The following is a 23123-nucleotide window of genomic DNA, read 5'->3' on the forward strand; positions in this document are numbered from 1 at the left end:
CGTTTCTTAAAATTCCTCATTTTTCACATAAGTGCAGATGAAGTAATACACTTTTCCTGGATCCATTTACTGAATAGCATACATAAGTAGGTACCATATTAAATATTCTGGGAGTATCTTTCAATCCAAAGTAAAAATCCTGGATGGAGATTTTGTAATTTTTATATAATTTTTTTTTATCTTAAAAACACTACAATTAAACAAAAGTGGTCTTTATAAATGAAATATTGATTTATTGGTAGAAATGTACTATAACTAGCTAAACAATATCAATAATTTACATTTGCATGGGAAAAACTGTTTCATACTTAATACAGCTACTGGTATAATAATTATATGCCTATAAAAAAAACAGTTTATTGACAGCTTTCTATGTATATGAAGAATTACAAGAGATATCCTATCTTAAGTTACCAGGGTCCCCATGAAGCCTCAATCTGGCTCCATCTCCCCATATATTTTAATAGCAGTAATACATTACCAGCTATTATCACAATGCTGAATTTGTCAGCATGGTAGGAGGTTGATGGGCCTGAGATAAGCTGTCAAATAAACTACCACTGTTGTCAGTAGGCTGTTCTACTGCATATTTGAGGATGGCTTAACATCATGTCATGCTGATACAGCCAGGACCAAAGCATAAATACCCTCACTCTGATGCAACACGGATTGAAGGTACCATGAGAAAGTGAAATGATATCACCAAGGTGGCTTTTACATTATCATTGGATGCATTAGTTAGTCTGTGTTGCAGCAATTCAATGCCAACAAACGAGATCTTCATTGAAAATAAGGTCTACTTGAGACTACTGTGTTTCTCATGTGCCAGGAAGAGCTTATGATCCTTAGTGACTATTCTGTACCATGAAAATGGGAGCTAAGTGCCTTTCACATGGAGAAACCAATATGGCCAATTCTGGCACAATTTTATTTTTAACTGCGTCTAGGGACCATAGGAAGTATTTCAGTGAAAACCCCATGCTGATATAAATTTCCATTCACGTGGAGTAGCAATAACAGGATGGTTGCTGTGATTACCATATTGGATGCCAGATTGGCACCATTTTCATTTAGGACCAACTAGACATTGTATGAAGTCTTCCCATGAAGACCCTATGACAAATTTCAGTCCTGGAGGAGTATTGATAAGATTTTCAAGATAAGTGTTGTTGTGGCTATAACAGTTTCAAAAGCTGTGAAACATCTCAAGAAGTCTTTGACCAAAAATACCACATGCTCTAAGTTCAATAGCCAACTTCCAAGTAGTTTAGGAAGAGCAGCAATAACAAACTTTAGCTAATGGAATGGATGGATGACGGACAGCAAACCATTCCACAAACTCTTCTGGTCTAAGACAAGTAGAACTAAGAAAACAATAACCCAAATCAATTGGGTAGGAATTTGCCAGCAGCGTACTCAAAACCCTCGAAATCAACAAATGGGGGCAATGATAAACAAAAATAAAGAACTGGGGGAGAAAAGACAAATATAGCACAAAAAGAGATCCGATAATAGTACCATTGCCAAGTCAACTTAAATGAAAAGACTGCAATGTTTACTAAAATGTATAAATATTTACAGTTTACAATAGCCAAAACAATGCCAATTAACCTAAATAATTACTAGTAAAGAGCTGCCAGCTATTAAAATGTGCATGCTGTACCTCACTCAACTTGTGACTGTTTAATTTGCTGTCTATTACGAATATATGTGACAGTCTCAGCAAAATATCCAAAGGACTGAAGTACTATAGTTGCCAAAAAGTCATATACATGTATGTACAGTACATGTACATGAAAAACATCGATAATGTAAATGGAAATAAAGCCTGGACAAGTGCAAGGGATACTTCTGAAAATCTACAATGACAAGAAAACTATAGTGGCTTACAAATAAAAAATAGTTTCTTGATATCAAAAAATGTTACTAACCAGAGGTTCTGTTAACAAATATGTTCAATACTGTAGGTGAATCAAAATGATGTACAACTATAACCAGTTCTCATCAACATCTGTTTTTTTTTATCCAAAATCAATGATACATTTTTTAATTAAAAAATTCACTCAAAAATCAGTTTGTGCAAAATGTAACAGTCAGACACATGTTCATTTAGACATTTGAGCAATCTGTAAATGTTTACAAGCAGTAATGTAAACCATGCTGTTTACACATGTAAACATTACAACCTTATTAGATGATGAAATGAAATGTGTACACAAAGAGAAGGATGACATTCTGACTTGTACCAAGGCATCAGACTGGAATCATGTTGGTTTTTTTTTTAAAATTTAAACCTCAAATTACAAACTGGAGGAGGGTATAGTATAATCTCATTAGACTTAGGAAATGTGTGTGTGTGATTTGGATTTTTAACATAGCTATAACAATTTTCCAGTCATGTCACTATGATGTCAGCAATGTGCAGCTGATAGTGATGTCTAGCACATTGGTAACAAGCTGCAAGCATGTAGCACCATGTCCACCCCAGTCACATTATCCTGACACAAGTCCAACTAATCCTAACACTAACCTCTTAATACTGAGCATCTAGCGAGGCAGACTAAGCACCATTTTTATAAGTCTTCGGTATGACTCAGCTGGGGTTCGAACCTGTGACCTACCACATCTGAGGCAGACGCTCTAACCACTTAGGTCACTGGAGGCAGTCAAACTTAGGTAAAGATAGAGCAATGCAATATCAGCAGGTGAACGAAGATGCAAGTCTGAACGTACAAATCAAAACTCATACTTTTCATGATACAGTGAAACCACACTCGTGCATGCGTTATTATAACATGAATTCTGATATAACATGATTACAGCGTGGCTCAAAAGTTTATTTTTTTAAATTTTGCACTCGAAAAAATAGTTTTTTCTTCACAGCACAAAAAACAATGTTTCAAAAGTTCATTATCATGTTGGGGAAGAGATTGTGTTTCAATCTGAATATCGTGGCATGGCTCCTGTAATTTTACTATAATTTCACCAATTTTTTGTATGTGTTGCCATTTTGAGAAGAAAAAAATGTGTTGTGATTGCATCTATTTTCATAATAATAAAGATACTAAATATTTATATTTTTTAATCTTCATTTTAAACATGTCAGTAGTTAAGTACTTTGATCTTAGTTTATTTTTGAAAGATATCAGCTCATCATATGTGTTAATCTTATTATTACTAAACTATGAACAATAAAGCCATTAAGTCATCAATGCAGTCTGTGTACAATCGTTCCTCAAACAACAGCAGGCATGTTTGCTCATAATACCATAAACTGCACACACAACCAGGCACCAAACAATGCAGTGGTTGATAAAAGATTCTCACCAGATTTTATAAATCAATTAATACAAGTAATTGCTAATCGTCAAAATCAATCTCAGAGCTAAACGTTGTTCGAATTATGGGCCAACGATCTACAAAACATTAAAGAAATCAAAGCCACCAACACGTGTACATGGCTTTGGGGTTAAATCACTACACGCTCATTTCATCAGTGAGTGTGATGCAGTCCATATAAAATGATTGGTTGACATTTATTTTTGCAGTAGAAATTCAAACAAATAGATGTCAAAGTGTTAACTAGTTGGTATTAATGATGGACGGAAATGTAAAGCTTTTACAGTGAAACATAACCTTTAAGCTCTGGACAGGATTATGTCTGGTATTAAACACAATTAGCTCTAGATTTAGGTGTTTATGAGTCGACCATCAGAGGATGGAAGAGAGCTGAAAATCAATCATTTAAAAAAACAAATAAAGAATTCTGATTCGCAGCAATGAAATTTTAACTATTAAATTTAAACAGACACTGTTATTGAACTTGGAATGTACATGTGCATACATACTTGACTGTAAATATGCATCAGCTTCCTTACATAATTTTGCTATTTTTGGGGGGCACTGAATTCAGACACATTATGTGTCATTATGATCTGTGCCTATAGTACTTAACAGTATACTTCTGTGTGCATTGTTTTCAACAGAATTCGTAATGATTCACTCTCATGCATGATATGAGGTTGGCTGCTGGTGATGATACTTTTACTATTCATGCTATACATGAGACATAGGATATATATATAATTCATGATTCTCTGAATAAAGTTAAATATTATATTATATAAGCAATCATTGCTACAAGTGTTATAATGGGTTATGCTGCATATGCAAAATCAACTGAAAATACAATTTATGGAATCCTCAAATTTCTTTGGCGGGGGGGGGGGGGGGGGGGGGGGAGATATGCAGATTTTTTAAGACAGATGACCAGATGACAACTTTTATTTGCCGAAACTCAAGATGCCACATACATATAATAATCCATGATATTGGACTTGGTCCTTTTGGGGGTGGTTGGGGTGTTTATTGTTTGCACATTAAAAAAATACACAGGATTCGACATGTTTGGTTTTGGTGTTTTACAGCTGAGCAACATATCAAGGTAGGATATGCCTAGTTATCTAGGCTTGCCCTGGCCCCTGCCCGTAGAGGAAATCAATAATATTTTAACCTGTTGGCCAGCCAGATCCTGGGGTCCCATGTAAAACTGTCTTTGTATCCCAGGGGGTCAGTCTGTCCTTCAGGGTCATTTAGTACCAAGGCAACTGGAAACAGCTAGCAGATTTGTAAAGTAAGGTACTTTAGCATTCTTTGCATACAAAATACATTACAATAAATAAATCAGCTATTTACTAAAAGTAAAGAGATTGAATCTGATCTGGATACCAAGGTCTATCTGGTTGTCTTGAACAAGAAAATACAAGCAAACTATAACTGATGGTGCTGGGTGTTTCTGCTGGAAAACACAATCTTCGAATCAATGATTTTGCAATTAATCATATTCAGAGACAGAGTGAATGAGAGATCAGTCTTGAAATCATGAAAGGTTCCCCAGATTATTATTTATTTCAGCAACAAATTTAATTTAGTTTAATTAGTGCTTTTTATCACACTTTAGCTGCTAACTGCTGTGTAATAACTGGGGCTATTAAGTAGGACTATCAAAATCTGATGGCTTTATGTAATATAAATGACACCTTTCCCAGACCGATATCTGACAATGACTCTTATTTGATCAGTGATGCTAATTATTAACAATATTTTATAAGTGTCAACAATGGCTACAGCTATGATTTCTGTAGGATATCCACTGAAGTAAAGCCCGTTAATGTACACATGATGCACGTCTACTGTGTCAGAATCTAGCTTGTCGAAGTTTGTGTATCACACAACCTTATGAACACCATTACTGCTTAAAGATGAAGCACACTATTATAATTTCATTTACCCCTCTACCATGGAGCTTCTACGCAAATTAAGTGTTGAAGGGTTTACCTGCCACACCACAATGGGTGTAGAAACTAAATATTTCAAGTGACACTGTACAAATAAAAAGATTGTGGAAAGGGAATGGAGCAAATGAAAAAATGAATGAAGGAAGGAAATGTACAAGAGTACCAAAAGAGTATGTGACACACGCACCAAACAATGTATTGTACCTTTATTGCAAAACCTCTCTTTCACTGGTTGCTAGTTGACCTTTTATGATGTTTTAACATACTGCACCCAGTATCAATAAGTATTTTTCTTGTCTCAAATGCAAGCCATCCATAAAGTTCAATTATGGTTTGTGGCATAGGAACCACAACTTATATTCTTTTGAGATAACCAGGGGTCACGCTACCAGGCAACATGGGCAACTAAGTTGCCTAAAAAATGCAAACTTAGCCTTCTTCTGTTAGAAAAGTGATAACAACTTTGCCCTGCCATTTTTTGTAGAGGTACATTGACTAACCATAGATTTTGAGATGCCCCCTCGCTTCAGCCAGGTTAGTTCTATTGTTGTGTTGGGGCAAAATGTATTCATCAAGCCACCAGTAGCTAGTGTTGATATCAATTATGCCAACAAACAAACTCTTGCACATTCACAGGCATGTGTTCTGATAGCTGATTGACCATTAACTCTTTCGCAAGTAAGTTGGCAGCTATCTTTGCCCGATTTCTGCATTTTATCCTTTAATATAAAAAAAAACATACAAACTTGTGTTTCAAAACTTTAAACAGCAATTTGTGTTTTAAAAACAGAATCAGTGATCTGAATATTTTAACTGCCTCTTGCACACTATTTCATCATAAAATTATTTTGAAAGTAAATGAACCAGTAACGGGGAAACATTTGCAGACATTGCTATGTCAGGGAAGTACCAGTTTATAAGATTGTTTTTGTAAATCGTTGGGCAAATATATTCAGAAAAATATACAATTCATAGAAAGCAAAGCCTAGGTATTATGTTAGTGAAGATTTAGCTTTAAAATGCAACTATTTAGGTCAGAAATGTATGGGACAGTGCTTTCATATGGAATTCACAAGAGGCAATGTAAGGTCAAGTTGCTTTCTGACTTGACTCGTATTTGTGATAATAATGCAGCAAAGCAAATACTTTTAATCAATGCTTAAAATTACTACAAATATGCAGACAAATAATATAACCATAAATCTGCAATCCTATCAATGGACTGTTGTAATGAAGCTATATAAAGTGAATGGCTACATTAGGAAAACTTTTCCTTCTAAAAATAGATGCACTCGCATGTCTGTTGATTAGGCTGGAAAGAAGAGTTTAGTTCATATACCGACTATAAAGGAGCCATGTCTGTAATTTTATGCATTTCAGTGTGTTATGTACGAATAATTATGGTAATGTTTTATCCACAACAAAGAAATTAAGATGAACAGTATGATCTGAAGACATGTGTGCATTTGCCTTCATGTACATGGTACAGGATTTGTTTCAAATCTGTTTAGAAATCTTCATGTGCTACTATTGTGAACTTTTAGAAAGTAAAAAAAAATTGATTACGGGTAACTGATTAAGCATTTTCACTATCTTGCAATTACAATAAAGTAATCTGGTTACTTGGTTAAAATTTGTTACAATGTAGTTTCTATTATTCTCTTTTAAAGTCATATGGCCAAAAATAACTTTCTACTTGAAAATAATAAAGTATTGCTTAAATCCAAATATGAATACTGGGAAATAGAGGCATAAGTCAAATAAAAGAACACACATATTGTTTCTTGATCTGCTTCCACTTCTCCCTGTTGAGATCTCACGTCTACCATTTGAGCTCTCACTCCTCCCTGTTCTGTCCAAAAAGAGAAGTCATTTCTCCCTAAAATTCAAGTCTAGCTTTAACCCTGTATAACCTAATTTTCAAATCAGCTACTGTGGTGGCCATGTTAAGGGCTGATTTGCATCACTTTCATGCAACTTCTTTTTGAATTCCAGTCATTACTGATGCATTATCAGTTGAAAACTCCACACGGTTCTGCCAACTTATATAGTGTTTCTTCAAAGCATAATCAATATCAAGCAAATCAAAAATGTTTTCTTCAGTGGAATCTACTGTTTATTCTGGTAATGAAAGAAGAAAACTGACTGCCCTTTTCATTGTCAAAATATCTGACACAGACTGGGGACAGTTTTTTGTCATCATAATCACTACTCCTGTCTTTGGCAATACTAAACAGACCAAGTTTCATGGCTTCTGCTATTTCAAGTGAAGTATCTTAAGCTAAGCAACAAACAATATTGGATGATTTTGTTCTTGCACATGCATATTTTTCTTCAATTTTGGAATCGGGAAACATCCATTTGAACAAAACAAAGGACAAACATGGTCTGCTACTGCTATGGGTATTGCATGTTCTATTGAGAAAAAAGTAAATAACACCTCTGCATTTATAACATTCATTGCCACAGAGTTCTGCTGTGAAAAAGAAGTTACTAAAGTCTTGGAGTTAGTAAGACAAGACAATTTTGATGTGTTTCTTGTCTACAAGTGTTTTTCCACATCAAATTTACCACAATGTATTCCTCTTTGAATATTTGGAGGAATTGGGTTTTGTCTTTTTTTAATCCATCTGTGAAATTATTTGAAAAGCATTTTTGCTCTAACACAAACACATCGACTAATATCCACTGATGACTTTTTTGCACCATATATTACAATTCTTTCCCCCCAGTCTGCAACGGGTATGATGCTGCCCTACGATGGAATGCTGTATTATGTATGTCATTCATGTACTCATCTTTGGAGGATTCTATTTTTTGTCTTTTTTCTAATCCATTATGAAATTATTTGAAAAACATTTTTGCTCTAACACACACATTGCCTAGAATAAATCTGACTTGAATTTTAGTGCCAATACCTACAGACTGGTTCTGTACCAATTATAAATTAGAACAAAGAATCTGCGAGCCAAGATTAAAAATTAGAAAACCAGACTGTTTTCTCCTAACTAAGCCATACAGCTGCCATAAATAGAATATAATGATAGGTTTGGGAAAATACATGCAGGTCTATTGTACTGTTGTACAAAACCAATAGAATTGACCAATAGTGCACTACAGACTGTTTCTCCATCAAAGATGAATCATAACAATGAATCTGAGGTCAAAGTTTTGAAAACCAGCATGTTTCTTGGAAACAGGACAACTATAAATAGAACATATTAATATTGTTAGGAAAGTGGATGCACAGCTATGGACAAGTGAACTCTTATGTCATTGTTACACAGAAGCCGTCTTTTTTAAAATATGATCTGTGCAATTAATGGGGCATTCATAAAAATTAGGAAACAAATTATTGATTTTACAGCGTAATGATTATGCCAAAAGCGTAATGGTTGGCATGTATGCTGACACTGTGGCCATACTGGACATCAGATTGATACCATTTTCATTCCGAACAAACTAGAAATTATAAGATGTCTTTTCATGAAAAACCAAAGTTGATCTGATCATCAATTCAGCAGGTGCAGTAGTCAAGATTTTCATGATGAATGTGTTGGCGATTGTGCCTTTATGATTAGCATGATTTTCATTTACAAGTGGCACCATTTTCATGTAGGACCAACCAGACATCACAAGAAGACTTCTGATGAAAAACGACATCTCCACATCACAATCAATTCTAAAGCAGTAATAATAATAATCTCAAGATGGCTAGCATGGTGGCCATATTTCATTTTGAACACCATATGAAGTCTCTCAGTGAACACCCCATGCTGAAAAGACCATCCATTCAGGCGTAGTGATAACAAGTTTTTCAAGATGGCCACTACGGCAGTACAATCTTCATTGACAAGAAGACCTTGGGATGAATAAGTGTATAAAGTTACATGGAAATTCTCACAATAACAAATTTGTGCTATAAGATTGATTGAAGTAGATGGAAAACATGCATCTCAAAGCTCTTCTAGTCTACAACCAGTGTTGCTAAAAATGTTTCACAAAAGATACAATTGATCAAAAATTAAAAGTTGCAATTTATGATGTACAGTGGTCCCCCTCTTAAATTCCCCCCCACCACCACCAGCAGTCAACTGCTCCTTATGGCCAGAATCCCTTGGCACTGACGAATTTGTGTTCAAAGTACCCCTCAAGAAAGACCACCAGTATTTAATTCATAAGGTGTGTTAAGTAATCAATTTCTGTTTCCCAATGTCAGGTTTTCATTGCTGAAAGAAGTGATGACTAAAGTACATGTACCACTAAGGTTAATATTATATCATATATGCCTCACGCGAAGCCACTTTTATTCACAAAGCCAAGAAAGACTCAAATTTTAATCCATACAAAGAGGTTAGTACATGTAATCCGATCAGTCTTACTGATGTGTTATCATGAGATGTCCGGTTTAGTCACTCTTATAATTGTGAACATTACAATTATTGTACCAGTAACAGCTGAGAAGTGGCAGTACTGATGTACTCAAATCAGCGGGAAAATGGTTTGATTGCCTTTATGGCTTCCCTTAGATGTTGAGCTTGTTCACTTTGATAAGTAGTGGCTATTACTACTGACAAGAATTGTCAAGATTACAAATCCTAACAACTGTGAGGAGCTATTGTTCAGGTCTAATCTGCATGATGTTAATATGGTATCAAAGCTGTTTTGGTTTCTCTCACTTAGTGTAAAGAAATGTAAAAACAGTAGGGTACCAGACTGCAACCAATGAATCACGTGACAAGATCACTCTCTTTAAAAATACATGACATGGCATTTTGTTTAAATGCAGAAAAACTGTTTTATCAGTCTTGTAGTTGGAAACATTGGAAGGAGTTATTGCAAAAAGATAAACATGTCATCGAGGAAAAGAAACATTCTCAGTTTAGGAGATAAAGTGAAAGTAATTCGAATGAAGGTAAAGGGTGAGAGTTAGAGGATCCATGCAGAAAAATCTGATACCAGAAGGACTCAAATAAACAATATCGCGAAAGATAAGGAAACAATTCTGCAGAAATGGGAAGTTGGAATGGATGGAGAAAGGAAGACTGTTAGAGCCAGGAAATGTTTGTACCCTGATTTGAATGACAAGATTTTTTAATGGTTTTGCACTACACATGCAAAGAACATTCCACTCATTGTTGAATGATCAAAAAAAGCAACAATTTTGTCAGTTGAAACGGGATATGATGATTTTATCGCAAGTAATGGATGGCTGCACATATTCTAAGCCCGACACAATGTTAAGTGTTCTGTCCTTAGTGGAGAATCAGCTGATGTTAATAATGAAGTTGTTGAAGACTCAAGAAAATGATGGAATGATGTATGCAGGGGATATGACAGCAAGGATATTTTTAATTGTGATGAGACTGGTTTGTTTTTTAGAATGTTACCATCAAAGTTGCTGGTACAAAAAAGGGTCATGTAAAGGTGGGGAAAAAGCAAAGGACAGATTTACAGTTTTGCTCTGTGCCAGTTATTCTGGTGAGAAACTGAAGCCACTGGTGATGGGAAAATTGCAAAATCCAAAGTGCTTTTAGGGATATAGCCAGACATGTTTGGGAGTTACATATGAGGCAACAGAAAAGCAATGACGACAGGACAGATATTTGAGTCCTGGATAAAAAAAAAATAATGAAAGTGCAGAACAAAAAGATCCTGCTTTTCCTTGATAACTGTGCTGCACACCCAAAACTGGATTTGTCAAATGTCAAAGTTTCATACTTTCCTCCAAATACAACTTCAAAGCTTCAGCCCCTGGATGCAGGGATAATCCAGACAGTCAAATTGAATTACAGGAAAAAGCTGATGAGACATGTTTTGTTCCTGATGGATAATATAACAGCTGCATCAGAGATAGCACAAAAGGTGACTCTGGTGCATGCAATCCAATGGCTGACATCAGCATGGGATGTCGTGACAGCCGAAACAATTCAAAAGTGCTTTCGGTTTTTCCAAGAGGTTTCAGGTGTACCAGAGGGAAAGGAGGAAAACTGGGATGAAGAGGACTATCTTCCCCTTATACCACTGGAACAACCCATAAGGATTATGTTCAATGTGCATTAGAATACAACTAGTGATGACTGGGAGTCACTAATGTCAGAAGGTGCTAGAAATTCCAGTGAAACATGCCAGGATGAAGAAAGTGACTGTGAGAGTGACACAACATATGACAATCAAAACCCAGCCAAACAGTATATTACACTGCAGGCTGCATGGTTACATTACACAGAAATGGCGCATTATGGCCTTGCAACAATGTTGAACTTGGGGACATAATTATGAAAACATGAAACATTCTTAAGATAAAAGAAAAGCTGTAGAAAACATGGGACAAATAACACTGGATACATTTTTCAAGCATAAGAAATCTTAGGAACATCTGTATTGTATTTAAGTGTCTACTGGAGACAGATGATGTGATCTGTAACATTATTATAAAGATAGCTTTAAAACTATATTGATGGTTATTCGTAAAATTCTTTTGAAAATGATGTGATTTTTAAATTACAATATTAAATGTTTTAGAATTAAATGTAGTTGTGTCTTTCTTCATATGTATTTACTATTTGCATTCGTGATCCCCCTCTAGAAAGGCCACCCTCATTATAAGGCCACTTCCCTGCTGCAATTGGGCGGACCTAATATGAGTGAGACCAATGTATCATGATTGAAAATACTGAAAGAAAATGCTAGGAAAGCACATCATATGATCATATATCATCAGTAATAATTCCATTACCTTTTGGGTATGCTCCTGGATCCATAAAAGTTGCCAGTCCAAAGTTGGCAATGACAAATATTGTGAGCAAACCTTCACAAATGGGAATACTTATGGAATACTTAAGCATCAGGTGTGGACACCTGCCAAAAAAGATGAAAATCACAGTACTTTAATACAGGAGTAAAACTGTTGAGAGCAATTGTATGCATATTGTAATTAAATAAAAAAAGACAAACATATTGTATATACTCACTTGTAAACCTGTCTGTGTACAAGCTGCCCCCACCCCGCCCCCATCCCAACTGAAGAGGTTTACACACTTAAAAGTGCATGACCTGTGCATAAACTGACCCACAAGTCTGAGACGACATTACAAGATGCACGTGGTAAGTTCTAAATGCCGTTACTTAGCCAAACTTATATTAGCAAACATTACATATATACCTCTTTTGGGGCTGGTACGTATGATTATTACATAGAAAGATTATAAGTAAATATTCAAATTAATTTGTTTGAAAAGTCAAATCCTTATTTAATTTTGCTTTCTTATTATTTCTGCCTAAAAAAGATTTGTTTACAGCTTATCAGACAATGACAAAAATCGAGCATTTCACAGGGTGCTGTAACAATACCTCTCCCTTTTAACTCAATTATTGTTTGTTTATGCATTATTGCATTAGACTTTTTGTATCAATGTACCAGTAGTTATGTTTTTATTTTGTCTTGAAATTGTAAATACCTAACTCATTAAAATGTGATCCCAACAACAAACAACAATAGGGTTTCATTCAACACTCGATGTCAGGCAAGTAAGCATATTTACATAATGGCTCCATCACATGTACAGTGAAGGTTTGAACATGTGTTGAATGAATTACATCCCTTTGTTTGGAATCATGGGCAATTGGGCATTAAACTTTAATGAAATCACCAAAATACAATAATGAAGTTACAGAAATAATGCTTCTAAAATGATTGTAGCACCATAAAAACGCTGCCTTACACCCTGTTTTAACCACTATGGTAACTGTGCTAATATTATGGAGAAAAAGGCAATTACATATCAAAGTACTTGAATAGTTACCAGTCAAAATTCCCCCTTAACCCAAGCCAGTTTCAGGGTTTTAGCAATTAACTGACTAGTATTGCTGTTGGAAAATTATAAAGAAAGGAGACTCTAAAATAACCAGCTTTCCAATGAGTGGAAAATTATGGTTTTGTTCAGGCAAAACACTAAAATACCAGTAGATTCATGACGATCTTAGTCACTTAAATTCAGAATCATAACCCTTATTATTACCAATCTCTCATGAACATGTAACAGTTGTGTGAATTTATGCTGGTTATATGCCTTGCACAATTAAATGCATGTATCTCTTCATAAAGATTACCAATTTGAAGGATCACTTATATCCTTGAAAAAGAGTAACTCGTGAGTGCCTGGATCAGTGTAAATGAAACAGCTATTAACAACTAGCTAAAACTAAAAGAATGAGATTTGGTAGAAACAATAAATAAAGCAAAATCTGCACGTAATATGTTTGGGAATAAAGAAGGATTTAAGTGATGCTAAGCACTGGCTGCACTTTGTATGTGCTGCACATTATATTATTACAGCCTGTTCTTCCTGGTAAATTTGAATTGGCCCATGAATTGTAAGTCTTTATTTACCTTTACGTAATTTCATGTTGAAGAAATCAGAAAATATGCACATGCAAAATAATTTTAAAAAATAAATCATAATATTTTATAATAGTTTAGTAAGTGTTGGGACACCAAAAATATATATATATATTTTTTTACATGCATATAAGTCTGTGGACATGGGGAAAAATTATATTTTCATGTCCAAAGACATACAGCCATTATGGTAGGCAACAAAAAAAAAAACTTTAAAATGTGCAAGTTTAGAACTTGGCCTGCAGATAAGTTGACCCCCTCCCCAAAACCTTCTTCTAGGCTTTTATTTTTTTCCTAACAAACAGATTCTGCAAGAAAGACAGACAGATGGAAGACACAAACTTGTATACTGTAGCATCATTTTTTTGTGCATCTCGGTTTTTGTAGTTTTGTAAAATAAAGACATTTCCATGAGAAGTTAAATGTTTAGTTGTGCCGATCAGAGTTTGCATATTTGTAGGTATTTAATTTTAGTGGAATAACCTCTATAAATACCAAAATAAAGAATACAAAAGAACAAAGCTATGCCAACAACAAACACCAGCCATTTCAATGGTTAAAACAGTACCACCATCTGTATAAGCACATATCCGACACTTGTCAAGATCAATTGCTTACACTCAAAACTCAAATAGAGCCAATGCAGCACAGCATTATGCCAACAGGTCAGAGAATGATATCTTCCTTAAAGCACTGTTCATAATACTGCACCATCAATTACTTCTGATGATAATGGTATTAACACAGTGACATCAGTGGTCAAATTCAACTTCAAACCCCCATGTCTGGATGTCATAATTATACATATGAACCAGACCTGTGAATAGCTGCCCCTTGCTCAATGCAATTAACAATTAGTGTGAACATTTTTATGTGTTCAAAGCACATCAAACTGCAAAGATGCTAACTAAATTGAAAAACAATGTAATCACTCCTTTCTCTAAGCCTGCCTCATATATAAATGAACTTCAACCACCAGACTTTAAATAAGTAAATAAAGTCTATAAAAAAGAATAAAATAACATTTTTACAACTGGTATGTTAAATAAGTCATGAAGACAATTACAGGAAAGGAAGAACTCTGTCGTGAACATCAGTGTAGGGTATTAATGAAGCATAGGACTTCATCAATCAAGCTGATTTGTGCTGAATGGACAACAGTGACTCATAAAAAAATGTGTGAAAGATTGGACCTAATTATCCATGGCTTTGAGAATGCTCCACTTGTTTAATTCAACAATTTCAGGACTATTTACCTGACAAACATTTGTGTGTACCATCAGACTTGATTGACACAATGTTGATTCATTGGTTCTGTCAGAAAAGCAGCCAAGTGTCAGCTTAACCACTTTGCTGTAATTAGTGTATAGGCATTATGTTTCATTAGTAATTCTGCTTCAGCCAATGATTCCTGTAGTTTACAGAATGCTGTTCATTATGACTGAGCATCCATGGATACAAAGAGTTTGCTTTTATGAGGATTAAAACTGTGAACAATAGTTTCATGAAGAATCGATCTGAATAAATATTAATTCTTTCTTTCATTTCAGTAATATCAGTGTCTGAATAACTTATCCTTGTTCTCATTTCTTTCTATCCTTGTGTTACAATCAATTTCAATAAGTGAGCAGAAATTAAAAAGATACAATATACATACATGTGTATTAAAAGAATGTTTGAAAATTCTTCTTATTAAAAGGTTAAAGTAAAATAAACATTTAAAGCTAGTATTTTATTACCAGATAACAGAAATGATGATGATTTATCAAATAGCTTTTTTGGTCTCAAGGAAAGAAATACTAATGAAAATGAAGGGTGGGGGTGGCTTCTCCATCATATGTGGCTAATTTTTGGCTAGGTCTTTAATTTTATGGTTTGGGGCCAACAACTAAATCCATCAAAATCGGTAACTAATGAACATCAGTGACACCACAGTACAAAAACACCCCCCCAAAAGGAATGATGGAAAATATACATGTACTCGCAAGGGAATGATGGAACAAAGATGTAGGCAGTTACTAATCCTTACAAATGACAAATCTATAGATTCAATTTTATGTTATTCTTTCATTTGTGTATGGAAGTTTATGGGTATTTTATTCTTACTGGCGCCTGTGAAGTACAGAAGCTGTCTTAATAATTTAGCTATCTGAGGCTGATTATATATAAAAAATTCTAAGCAGTCAATGCAGTGTATTGCTTTTTAAAGACTAGACCACATATTACAATTGTTTTTCTTGACACTTATCAAATTTGCTGATTGTGAATTTCAAATGGATGCTAAAAGTGTAAATGAATAAATCATTACACAAAAGACACCAAATTTGTCACATTTTCTCATTTTCTTTCATTATTTGATGTATCCATCTTTCTGCCTATCTCTCTCCATGTATAAACATGTTTTAATCCATTATTATAATGGTACTGTTAGGATTTGGGTCATTTGCTTTTCATTAATGAAATGTATTTCAGATATAAATTCTATGTAGATTACTGCCTTAGTGTTATTCTCAGTTCCATCATCCCTTGCATCTGTAGTTAGTGTCACTGACCATAATGAAATGAAAGTACACTTGCACTGTATCAGATCAATGCACTCTTAACTTCCAAAATCTGGAAGCAGTGCTGTACAAATCCATTTGAGTAACACACAGGACAAGTTCAAAATCAGGTTGGGTAAGCTCAAGTTTGCAAGATACTTGCCAGTCGACAAGGCCAATTAAATGATTACAAGAAATTGGTTGTGTTCAGGTCATAAAACTAAATGTTCTGCAAGTTATATACCGTGCAATTTCACCACAGTACATGTATCAGCATCTTTATTTTATATAATTGTTTCCAGTTCCTTTGACCTATCGATCCCTTATTTCAAACAATATACTGTTAAATACATCATATCCATTTTGTGGTCAATGCCAGTCTCACATTTTCTCACGAAGACATGAAAATTGTGAATACTTACTATTTGAAGCATGGTTTGACAAGCAGAAAAAATTGTTTATATTTTAAAGTATCAGTTACATTTTAATAAAAATATCTGTACATATACAAGAATTGCTTATTTTCAAGTCCTAACCTAGCCATGGGCATTTCATGAGTTTTGAAATATACTGAGTCTGCCAGGTCTGAAAAATCAGCTTGTCAAATGCATATCACCCATTTAAAGGTGACTTCATTAGGTGATTAGGCACTAATTGTTATTAATATAACTTGTACAATTTCTCTGACATGAATATTTGGAAATAAAAAACTCTCATCGATAATGGTCACTTGGATTTCTTTAAAATCATGATTGATCCACCAAAAACCTAGTACCTCAAAGCAGTGTTTATATTGTTTATGTAATAACTGCTGGAAACCAAACAAATGTGTGTGATTTGGATTTTTAACATAGCTTTAACATATTTTCATTCATATTGCTATGATGTCTGTAGTGTGGCAATATATAGTGATGTCGAGCACTGGGGCATCATGCCACAGACTAGTCCATGTTTCCTCTGATCCTTGCTACCCCATTTTTGATATTTAGATATTTATGCAGGGGTGTAGGGCCAGATCCAGGTTAAATTTCAGCAATGACATACTTTCGTTTTGTCTGTCAGTTGATTAAAGACACTACGATGACTATGCTCACGATTCTGAGAAAATAAATCATATTCCTATCAATTTCATGCAGGTATACCTCGATGAAAGGTCGTTCAAGTTTGCTGGGCTGGCTAGTAAGCGACGATTCCATGCCAACACCATGGTGTCAGCGAATTCCAATTTTTCAATACAGAATGGAATCTGACCCTACACCCCAACATAACTATCCAAATATAAAAAATGTGACAAGGATCAGAGGAATTTCGGACTAGCTGCAGGCATGTAGCATCATAGGAGACCAAACAAGCAATTAAGTGGATCAATGTAAATAATCTCAAATCCTTCTGAAAAATTTGTTTGTCAAAGATTGTTTTGAAGAATGATGCTGATTTCAAAATGATGATAACTGTTAAATAAATACAGTGCTCAAAAAAAGAAGAGCCCAACACCCTCTAATTGCAGATCTAGCCCCCACTGTTTGCTAAGTGAGGTGCCCATTGTGCTTGTTGAAAATAAATCTAATAGAACCCATCTAGAAGGTACTGGAACAATTACATTCAGTTGATGAAACCAGTGTAATGATGTGTGGCTGAGTAATGGGAATATGGCTAGCATATATACATAACAAGATGTTAATTGATTACTTTATCTCTTGTTGTAATCAGGAGTCTGGCATTTTATCAATTAAATACACAAAAAAATTGTGACAACATGAAATAACTTTATCTGTACCATAAATATATATACTATAGCACAAATAAGGTTACTTCACGTCACAAATTGTCGAGGTATTTTATTGATAAAATGTCAGACTCCTGTGGTTTAGACCAAATGCATTTTTTTAATAGGTATTATAAGTCAAAAAAAGGCATCAAACGTGAGCCATATTGTCTTTTGAGTCTCTGATTAAAAATAGTCAATTCTTTAGTGCAGGTGCGATATAAATGAAAGAGAGAGTAAACAATTATTTAGGCAGAAACACTAATTATTTTGATTTTTTTTATGGTCTTGTTTAATAGCTGTTACATTGTTCAAGATGTTACAAGTTCAAGTTTAAAGAATAATAATTGAGAAACCCCCTGCTGATGTTTGCACCGTTATAATGCAACAACACATCCTTGAGATGCTGTGGAACATAAACAATAATGTCATTTTTAGGAGATGAAAATTGGATGTCCTACATCTAAAAAGACAAAAAGAAACTTTTTTGGCATGGAAACAGTTAACAGAAAAAAATATACCACAGACAGGAGAAGATGTTATGAAAGCAAGTTTATGGATGAACTTATTTATAAGGGTGAATACGGTACCCATTTTCTATAGGAAATGGTTTGAACATAATCTATAATTGACTTTGATAGTGTTAAAGCAAAATATGTTCTTGATACAAATTTCCTTGCCTTTCAAGGTATAATTCAATGAGTAAAGTCCTCACCTAAAAGGTTAGAGATATAACAACACTGGTCTGTCCATTTGGAAAACAATAAAACGTTTGCTAAAGTCGCAAGTTCTTTGCAGAACAATGACCTCTGTATGGCAGCATTTCCACATAAAACAATGCACACAAATCTGCATCAAAGATGGCTTAATAAGTTTACAAACATCCAATCCACACACCAGTTTCCAAGAAGGCTTGGAAGTGTTATCATAGGAAAGGCAGCATCCTCAAATTTTCGTGCAGTGCGTCCAATGTGACAGCGATGTATATTCATGACAAGACTTGCCCCAGAGATGCAGGAATCTGACATTTCTTTGCATACTGAGCATTACTCTGGAGTTAAGCCCACCCAGGTGGAAAAACTAAAATGAAATTTAATACCTATGCCAGCTTTAAAATCACATGTGATAACCCTATGCACAATGTGATGATGAATGTGGATGCGTGGCCAAGAAACACATTAGTTAGAGATTACTATCAAAGTCAGAATTGACCTATCATATCCACAAACTGGACTCAAATATTGGATACTTTACGCATTTCTTTTTATAACTGTTGTTCATTAACAAGAAATATGCAAAATGTAAGAACTTTGTGATATTTCCAATATTTGTTTCTTACAAGAATTGTGACTTCTCAACAGTGAGTTAGACTGTCTCTCATCTGTACACAAAGAGTTCTATGGATCAGGGGAATCGCCGATTGAATCTTCTAACGATATTCATACAGGTAGACCTTACGGAGGTGTTGGGGTACTATACCTCAGATCTCTCGCTATTATAGAAGTACAACACCTCAATGATCCCAAACTAATAGGTATTACTATACATACAGGGGATTCCTCCTTGCTTTTTGTCAATATTTATTTACCTTGTGATCATGCAGAAAATTTGGGGGAATTTGTACATTATTTGGGCAAAATTAATTCTATTGTAGAAAATGCTAATACAAGTACTCTAAATGCTTATGTAGTAGGAGATTGGAATGCTAATACACTGAAATCCACTCCCTCTGGCAATGAACTTCGCCTATTTTGTGATGAATATGGGTATATCATATCAGACTTAAAACTAATAGTAAACCACACAATAAATTTTACTTACGTCAGTGATTCATACAATACAGTGTATTGGTTGGATCATTGTGTCTCTACATAGTCTGCTCATTCCGTTATAAGTGATATGAGAATACTACACACCCTAATAGGATCCGACCATCGTCCTACTTTAATGACTATTAAGACTGATCTACTTCCCAGAGTTGATTCTTGCCCCATTGAACTCTTAAATTTGAAATACATTAATTGGTCAGACCTTACTTCTGATGAAAAACTTAATTATACTCAGACACTAGGCCACACAAGCGGTTGAAATCATTTGGCTTCTTGTTTACCCTAAGTACAAGCTATGCACAAAGTCTGATGTGTTCGTAATGCAGAACTAATGTTATTGTGAAAAGAAACATTTTTTCTTCTTTCAGTCTAAGACCTTGACCTTTGACATAAAAATCATAGGCTTCTTCCTTACCCAAATGCAAGCCAGCCAAAAAATTTTATTTGTGGTATGTTATGTAGAAATCATGTTTTTGTGCTGAAACCATTTTTTAATTTTTTCAGCTACCTTGGTCTTTGACCTTTTGTCTCTATGGTCAATATGTTTCATCATTACACCAAGTGTAAGCCATATATTAAAATTTGGTAATCTTAGATGAGGATGATCTATTGTGAGGTAATGATTTCCATTATTGCAGTCAAAATGACCTTAACTTTTAACTTTGAGTGCCCAAGGCCATGGTGTTCTTCCTCATCAAGTGCAAGCAAAGCAAAAAAAAAATGGTAACTGTATAAGGAGGAGAAATTATCAATCGTCGTTCTCAATGACCTTGACCTTTTGACCCTGAAAGCAATAGGACAACTTATTCAAGTGCAAGCTATCTAAAAAAGTTTAGTAATAATAGACTGAGATGAATTCAAGTTCTTGTACAGAAATTGTTTTCCTACTTTCACTCACAGCAACCTGGACCTTTGGGATTTTGAGCCTGTAACCAATAAAGAATTTCTTTACCCCGAATGCATTACCCCAAATGCAAGACATCCACAAAGTGTTGATGGTAGACAAAAAAAAGTTACTGTGCAGAAGAGATTGGAAGCTGACAAAAGGGTATTATAACATATTGGCATTATGACAGGAATATAAACGAGATGAATAAATATACCAAAAACAGAGTGTGTGTGTGTGTGTGCATGTATTTGTGGTGCAAATGACTTACAAGAAGGAAAGAACTGTTATGTTGTCCATGAATGGCAAAGAGTCACAGAAATACAAAAGAATGAATAAGAGCAGTTAGAGAATGCTGAACAAGGGGGAGAAGCAGTGACATATTTCTGAGGGAAAAAAATTCCCATGGTCCTGGCAAATACTTCTAAAAAGTCTTAATGGTACACCAAAGAGATTCAGTTTTAAATTAAATATGGATTACATTTGATGGAAAGGCTCCAATTGCTAAAGTTTAGTTTGGGTAAAACTCAGTTTTTATGAAATTTCGACCATCACAGAGATCATTTTGATTTTAGACCTGTCATATACAAGCTTGACTATTGTAAACTTTTACTTAATTCTTGTATGTTTTGCACTCATTTTTTTCAGATGAATTTAAATGTATTTTGTTAACCACCCAAATGACCTCTCAACTTATGCAAAGTGTCGTCGCTTAGAGAAAGTAAGTGAAGACACTGACCGGTGTTGAAGCAGAGATTGTCTGCCCTTAGGGAAACCGCTATTCCTAGTTACTGAAGTAACGGACAAGCGTGCCAAATTGATGGCATGCAAGAACAACTGAAAAGGAAACATACAACGTCAAATAATGATTCGTTCAGTTTACATCTTACGAGACGCTAAAAACTTGACTCGGACAGATTTGCAAGCCTTCAACGTTAAAATCACATCACTTACACAAACACATAGAATGCTGCTGTTGTGCCGAGTAAAAGTGTCCAGGCACATGTGGCAGGAATAATACGCGTTGAACATTCACACCGACCCATTATAAGTTTGTTTGGGGGTCAAACTGAGAGGAAAGAAACAATACGATCAAAGGTTCTTCCGATTCATAGGCATTCTGCTGCCATTACCGACCTTGGAACAACAATAATTACATTTGTAAGTGCGCGTCAAATAGTTCTTTGATAAGCATCTTTATTTGAAAGAATAGCAAATGCGTAATTGAATTCAGTATTTAAAAATAAAAATATTTAAACTGAATTTACCATTCTTATCGAACATCGATAGCCTTAATTCGCTATTTATAATTTGCTTTCTTAGCGGATGAATATATTATAAATAAATCCTCTTACAGTCTGGTTTACTTACTTTGTCTTCTCGATGCCTAAAAAGAAGCGAAAAGATACGAAAATGGTCCAAAGAGACGACATCAAGGTGAATTCAGGAGGTGGAAACAAAAATGCTTTATGTTATTTGTGAGCGCAAAGAGATCGTAAGAAACAAACAAAAGGATAAAGTGAAGACATAACTTAAAGACTATAAAGAGAATTAGAGATATCAAACAAATAAAAAGGGAAACAATAAAAAGAGGGCACCCATACACTACACAAAAAATTAATGGCATAAAAACTAACACATGCTAACAAGAGCTTTTGAAACTGTCAGAGAATGAAAGGAGACTAGAAAAAAATCAATAATAAATTTGGTACTTTTAGATAAGCACCAAAGAAAGGACGCAGTAGCAATGGCATGTCACAAAATTGTAACTGAGGTTAATATGCATGAAATTTGTGAAAAGGAAATGATTTTTTGTTTGTTGCATAGAACGTTCAGTTGCATGGTTCGTTTTCAATGGTTTTTTTGTGAAGACATTATTTTGTATATTACGTGATGGCGTCTTTCGGTCTAGGACAGAAGAGCCTTCATAGTACATAAGAGAATGTCTTATAATCCCATACACAAGGGTATAATACAAGTATAAGTAACAGGACACAATATAATTACAGGAGGGAAAGATAACTGTTAACTACGTTGCCTTGCGACTGTATACATATTTCATAAAGACCACGGTGATAAATACAAAGAACTCATGGTATGTACATAAACATAAATGATAATTGGAGGCAACGATTCAATAGAAGTATATTTATTAAGCATACAAATATAACTGGATAGAGGGCATGTTGGTTCTGACATCAGATTTCATTATTTTAGAATATTTCAAAACGAGATGGCTAAAGTTTTTAAATCATGGTTCATCAATTAAATATGATAGATCCAGGTGTTCACATTGTTCTTTCATTATTCAGAGTCCACATTTCATTATTTAGAGTCCACATTTCATTAGCATTAATACCTAATATGTATGATGCTGACTGTACAACATCTGATGTTATTGACTA

General features: G+C 34.6%; 1 protein-coding gene across 1 annotated transcript in view; it reads right to left on the reverse strand.

Annotated features, from left to right (window-relative positions):
• The window catches only part of LOC149776962 (palmitoyltransferase ZDHHC8B-like), a 77021-nt gene extending 55172 nt beyond the window's left edge, over nucleotides 1-21849 (reverse strand). The window contains exons 1-2 of the mRNA XM_089941677.1: nucleotides 21673-21849; nucleotides 12037-12158 (exon numbers count right to left, since the gene is read on the reverse strand). Coding sequence (XP_089797803.1) covers nucleotides 12037-12158; nucleotides 21673-21764 — 214 coding nt within the window. The 5' untranslated portion in view covers nucleotides 21765-21849. The remainder of the gene's footprint in view (nucleotides 1-12036; nucleotides 12159-21672) is intronic.
• Nucleotides 21850-23123: the final 1274 nt, after the last annotated feature.

Source organism: Sinohyriopsis cumingii, chromosome 18, assembly GCF_028554795.1.
Source record: "Sinohyriopsis cumingii isolate HCF-2022 chromosome 18, ASM2855479v2, whole genome shotgun sequence".
In the NCBI taxonomy this organism is placed as follows: Eukaryota; Metazoa; Mollusca; class Bivalvia; order Unionida; family Unionidae; genus Sinohyriopsis; species Sinohyriopsis cumingii.